At 31.9% G+C, this 5,948-nt stretch overlaps 1 protein-coding gene across 2 annotated transcripts in view; it reads left to right on the forward strand.

Annotated features, from left to right (window-relative positions):
* LOC106472479 (N-acetylneuraminate 9-O-acetyltransferase-like) overlaps positions 1-5,948 on the forward strand; it is a 38,515-nt gene that overhangs the window by 3,648 nt on the left and 28,919 nt on the right. For both annotated transcript variants that reach the window (XM_022401058.1, XM_013933133.2), the window contains exon 3: positions 4,744-4,863. In XM_022401058.1, coding sequence (XP_022256766.1) covers positions 4,744-4,863 — 120 coding nt within the window. The remainder of the gene's footprint in view (positions 1-4,743; positions 4,864-5,948) is intronic.

The raw sequence follows: 5,948 nt of genomic DNA on the forward strand, positions 1-5,948 counted from the left end.
CATTCACTAACTAATTTACAAGTTATAGCATGAAAACAATAAGCACAAAATGGTTACGATGTTGGTCCCAGGGACCGAGCTCATGCTGATAAATTTAAGCATTTAATTAGCAAATCAGTGTGCTAAAATATAATTTTAAAACAACAGAGTTATTAATTAAAATGTATATAATTAATTTAATAAAAGAATTAACAACTTCTAATCAAAAGTAAGCTAATTATATAGATCAAAATTAAAAGAATCTTCTGAATGAATGAAACAACTCTGTGCAACAAACTGGCAAGTAATAAAAAAACCAGTACATAAAGAAAATAAAATCTATAATGATTAAAGTTCCTTGATTAATTTCTGGGTACCCTTACTATTAAGGATACATTTGACTGTAATCCCAATATTGTGTGGGGTTTGGCCAGCATATGAGATTTAGGTTAGTCCTAAATCTTTGACTCTCCTTCAAAATTATTTTAAACATTATAAGCCACAATATTAACCTTCTTGCTTCAGGCATACTCTTCTGTGCATGTCATGAGATTTTGCTGAGGTACATTTAAAATTTAACTTAACTACTTTCTTATCACGGTATACAAATAAACTGGGCATAAAAATGTAGCTAATTATCCAAATTTTAATATTATATAAGTTTTTCGTTCTTAATTTTGTAAGGCATTATTTTTAAAAATCTTGAATTTCCCCTAGTATGAGAATTGTAACATCTTTCAAATGATGTTTAATATTACCTTATATACTCTAAAGATAATTGTCTGTTTCACTTCAAGTTCAAACTTTATTCCTAAGGGAAACGCATCGACAAGCTTAACTGAATTTTTAACGGCTCTTGCTGCGTAGTTAGAAAGTCAGAAAAATTGTTATAGTAATGGATCATTGTCTGCTTTTTGCATGTTATTATTCTGTGTTCTTTGATGTATTATTTAATTAAATAAAAAATTATTTAGTGCAGTAGTGCCATTAGTATAAAAAAGTAAGGTTAAGTTTCATCGACAGTCAACAGCAAAAAAAAGATTCAAGTAAGTACTATATTTCTTGTTTTTCATATGTATTTTTATTTGTTGTTATAAAAGTAATTTGAGTGTAAAAATTAGAAACTTTTTTTGGTTAGATTAGGTAAAATAAAGAATAATAATGAAATAAAAGCTTTTCATGAGGTATATTTGTGAGCAACTTGCCAGTAGCCAGTGCGTTATCTATTTCAAAGGTTAACGTGAACTACTTGTTTGCCAAGTTATTTACAACTTGTATGGTGGGAATATTAGTTAGGCACAGTTCAAAGAATAATAAAATTTAAATAGAAACAGATGTATACTGTTACAAGTTTAAAGCTATTTGTGATAAACAAATATTGTTTCATGTTACAATTTGAAATCATTCTAGAGAGAAAAAAAAAGAGTAATTTAGATTTATTTTGAATTGTTTTGGTGGTTACAAGGTCGGTCCAGCTGACCAACCTCATGTAGAATTAGGGGAGAGTTTTATTAAAAAATTTAAATTTATTAAAGAGATTTTAAAGATCATACAAATTAGAGATTTTCAGATGAAGAAAAATATTTTTAAACTTAACATGAAAATCACTTGGTGTCCCTATATTCATAGAAAAATTTTTAGTGAAAATACTTTTATTTAAATATTCTGATTTTTTTTGTCTACAAATGACTTAATAATTACTGACAGCTTGTGAAATTTTGTGAAGCTACACAAAACATATTAGAAGTTATAGTATGAAAACTAAAGGTCAATTTGGTATCAATTTTCAGGTTGAATCGACCAATCCTGTAGAAAGAGAGTTAATAAAACTAACTAAAGAAAAATGGAATATATTGTTGCTTACAAAATACATGAACAATATTTTGCTGATTCAAAGAGCTTACAAGTACAAAAACCTGAATATACTTCTAAGAATTCATGTATTTGCAGTAAATAGTGCACATTCAACATAAAAAAAGTGTAATTGATTTTTGAAACCACCAGTATTAGGTGAAACTGGAAATGACTTTGACATTCACCTAGAGACAAGTGGCGTAAGAAGTGGGGAGGAGCTTAAGCTGGTTTGGTTATTTATAACCCTTTTCTGGATTTGTTTTTAGACTTCTATTTATTTCTAAAATTTCCAGACTATCTAGTTTATTACCTTTCTCACAGATATGTAAAATTTGGCAGTTTTTCTGATTCAAATTGATGTTTAGTTTCAAAAACGTGGGATGCAAAGGTTGAATCCATTTTCCTTCATTTCCAGATTCTAGAATGTTCTTTAATTCTTGTTTCTATGGAACGTACCTATATATATACACACACACTATTGCTGTCTTGACATGTTAACTCCCTCAACATGATGTTGATTGATTTGACCAACCATTTGACCTCTAAGTATTCATATAAAGTCTTTATAGATTTTATACTTCTAACATATTCAGGACAAGGAGGATTTAGGCTACAAATTTCCTGCTCCATAATTTGCCATGCCTCTAGTTCAGGTACTTTTCGAGGAGTTACATCCTTCTATTCCTTTTCTCCAATTAATTACACAGGTTTGTCACATTTTTACTGTTTCTCATGTTTATTATGATGCCTCTCCTATCCCTAATTTGGACTGTTTGGTGTTTCCCCTTTACCAGGTTCATGTTCAGGGTTTTTCTCTCAGTTAAGTTCAGGGGTGCATATGCTTCAACCCCCTTGAGTTTTGGATGAACACACTTTGGCATTTCATTGCTCTTTGTACCCTTGTTTGGATTCACAAAGGTTAAATCCACTTTTACCCGTCTAGGGTTTGAATGCTTAGGCTTTTGTCTCATTTTCACAAGCACTTTCTGTCAGAGGCCTTTTGTCGTTCCTCCCAACAAATTTTTGAAGGACCTCAGATCCTTTCTCTTGAGTTCATTCTTTTCATGCTAGTAATACTGTGTTCAGGATGACTCTGTTCTTACGGTCAGGTTGAAGCTTAGACATGACCCTGCAATTCTGAGTTTGGTTTGTTGTACTTCCTGTTTCTTACGATTGATTTGGAAATTTGTCTGCTTGCAGTATAGCACCCTGTTTACTTACGATTAGGGTTTGTGTATATATTATTATGGTCCACTTGTGCTGGGCACAATACTACTTCTTTTGTTTTGGACAGTACGCCAAGGATGGGACATGGAACCTTGTCTGTTTGATTGGGGTTGAGTATATGCTGTTGTTGTGTTTTCTGAGGCCTTTTCTGCTCAATGTTGCCAATTTCATGACACTCCACTTTTTCATTGACAGAGAGCATACCTATTCAATATGTGATGTGGTTCTTCACAATTGTGCTGCCCATCTATTATGAAGCCCCCATGTTTGATTATGGATGCTTTCCACGGGGAGTCTTTTGTTTTATATATTACACCGGTCCCTCCACCTACTCAATGTGGGATTCTAGCTTTTCTGTGAGCAGAATTATATATTATCATTTTTTTACACTGAAAATATATTTTTTGATAGATACTTACCTCTCTCACATACTTCTCACCCTTTCTCTCCACTTCCGGAGTAAATATATTTCATGTGTGCCTGATCTTGAAAGTGAGATGCATGTAGAATAATACAGAGGGAGCCAGCTGCTCTAGGAGGGTGTGTTGTGCTCCTATTGGTGGAAGGTTGTTTCATGCTAAATGAGCAGTTTGAACTTATGGGCTAGTGTATGAAGCAAGAAAGATTTATTTTCAATGCATTAGAGGGAAGTAGAAGATCAAGATAAGCTGTTATGTGAGTAGAGGTAAGTATCTATTGGAAATCTATTTTCAGTGCAAAAAAAACATGATAAATTTTGTTTTGCAAAATGCATATTTGAAGCTACATTTTTATTTTTTTTTGGACACCCAAATTTGTAAGACTCAATGAGGTTTAGGGAATATTTTAGATTTTGACTTCAGTGCAAATGGCTTGAGTACACATTTAGTACTACCAGTCCTTGATTTTTCTGTATATTTTTTATTTATTGTTATATATTTATTAACAACAGTAAATATTTGTAAAAATTATCAAGTTCTCAGTGCAGCCCAACAAAACTTCTGTAAAATAAAATTTTTAGAATTCCTCTAACTTGAGCTAACCTGTGTGCAGTGTCGTATTTCATGCCTCTGTTTATATTTAATACCAGAAACAGCTAATGGCTCACATTATGAGTTATTGCTTTGTAGATTGAAGGGTAAATACTCCAATGGGTACAAAGTATTGTAATAAAACCATAAAAGAGGTGTGAAAAGGTTATCATTTGAGTTGAAAATGTTAAGATAAATATTTTGAAACTTTTTGAACATTTCTCAAGTTCATCTAAATGAAGGAATAGTGTTACTCATTTTCTACTTTTCAACTGGACATTGATAATTTCTCTATAGACTCAAGAACTGTTAGAGTAGAGAAAATATGAGAAAAAATTTTACCATAAACATTTGATATTCATTTAGGAGGCTCTAAATATGAAAACTGTAAGGTGAAAAGAGGTGTTTTTATTCTCTGCATGAAACTTGCATTTCGCTTGAACTAGCTGTGTATTCATAGACAAATCAGTAGTAAGAATAATACAAAATCAGATTTTTTGTCTACAAAAGACTTAGTGTTTACTAAAAACATGCCAAATTTTGTGAAAATACACATTATAAATTTAGAGCTATAGTATGTATGGTTTCCAAGTTCTATGACTGGTTAACTCAACCATGTCCTTGTATGATTAAGTCAGTAAAATGTATTTTATTGATTGCTTTATACATACAGGTCCTTCCTATATACATGCATGTACGAGTACTGGTCACAGCTTACTTATTTCTTTCGGGGTATGGTCATTTCACCTATTTTTGGCATACTGGAGATTATGGCTTATATAGGCTTTGGCATGTAAGTAGAGCTACTAATATTTCATCTGTGTAAGTTCAAAGTTTTTTTTATAACATTTGAAAAACATGTAGATAAATTATGTATTGTCATTTCAAAAAAATATTAAAACAGTTGATATTTGTCTTTTATAAAGCACAATAGATTGGGAAATGATGCATTAGTATGACCAGTGTTCATTTTATAAAGATACATATTTGATTTGTTAAAGTTTGCCCAAGCAGATCTTTTTAATTATAGTTTTTGAATGTTGTATTACTTTTTTTTTCTTTTGGAATAAGACTTAAGGTTTCTACTATTCAGCAGATACAACTTATTAGTGTTTTTATAATACAAAGTTATAGATTAATGCAGTTGTTGCTGGAAATAATTGTATTAAGATTAGCCCTCTAGATAGGGGTAAGTCAAAGTGCACATGTAACAACTTTTTTATAGAGTTACATTCAAAATTTAATTAAACTACTTTATTATTATTAAAATTTACATCAAAATCTAGTTAATAAATCAAATTTTAATATCACGTAGGAGGTAATAGTTAAATAACTTCTCAGCCTTCACTGTATCATGAGACTAACTTCTCAGCCTTCACTGTATCATGAGACTAACTTCTCAGCCTTCACTGTATCATGAGACACTAACTTCTCAGCCTTCACTGTATCATGAGACACTAACTTCTCAGCCTTCACTGTATCATGAGACACTAACTTCTCAGCCTTCACTGTATCATGAGACACTAACTTCTCAGCCTTCACTGAATCATGAGACACTAACTTCTCAGCCTTCACTGTATCATGAGACATTAACTTCTCAGCCTTCACTGTATCATGAGACATTAACTTCTCAGCCTTCACTGTATCATGAGACACTAACTGAGACACTAACTTCTCAACCTTCACTGAATCATGAGACACTAACTTCTCAGCCTTCACTGAATCATGAGACACTAACTTCTCAGCCTTCACTGTATCATGAGACACTAACTTCTCAACCTTCACTGAATCATGAGACACTAACTTCTCAGCCTTCACTGAATCATGAGACACTAACTTCTCAGCCTTCACTGAATCATGAGACACTAACTTCTCAGC

Source organism: Limulus polyphemus, unplaced genomic scaffold (assembly GCF_000517525.1).
Source record: "Limulus polyphemus unplaced genomic scaffold, Limulus_polyphemus-2.1.2 Scaffold5365, whole genome shotgun sequence".
Classification (NCBI taxonomy): Eukaryota; Metazoa; Arthropoda; class Merostomata; order Xiphosura; family Limulidae; genus Limulus; species Limulus polyphemus.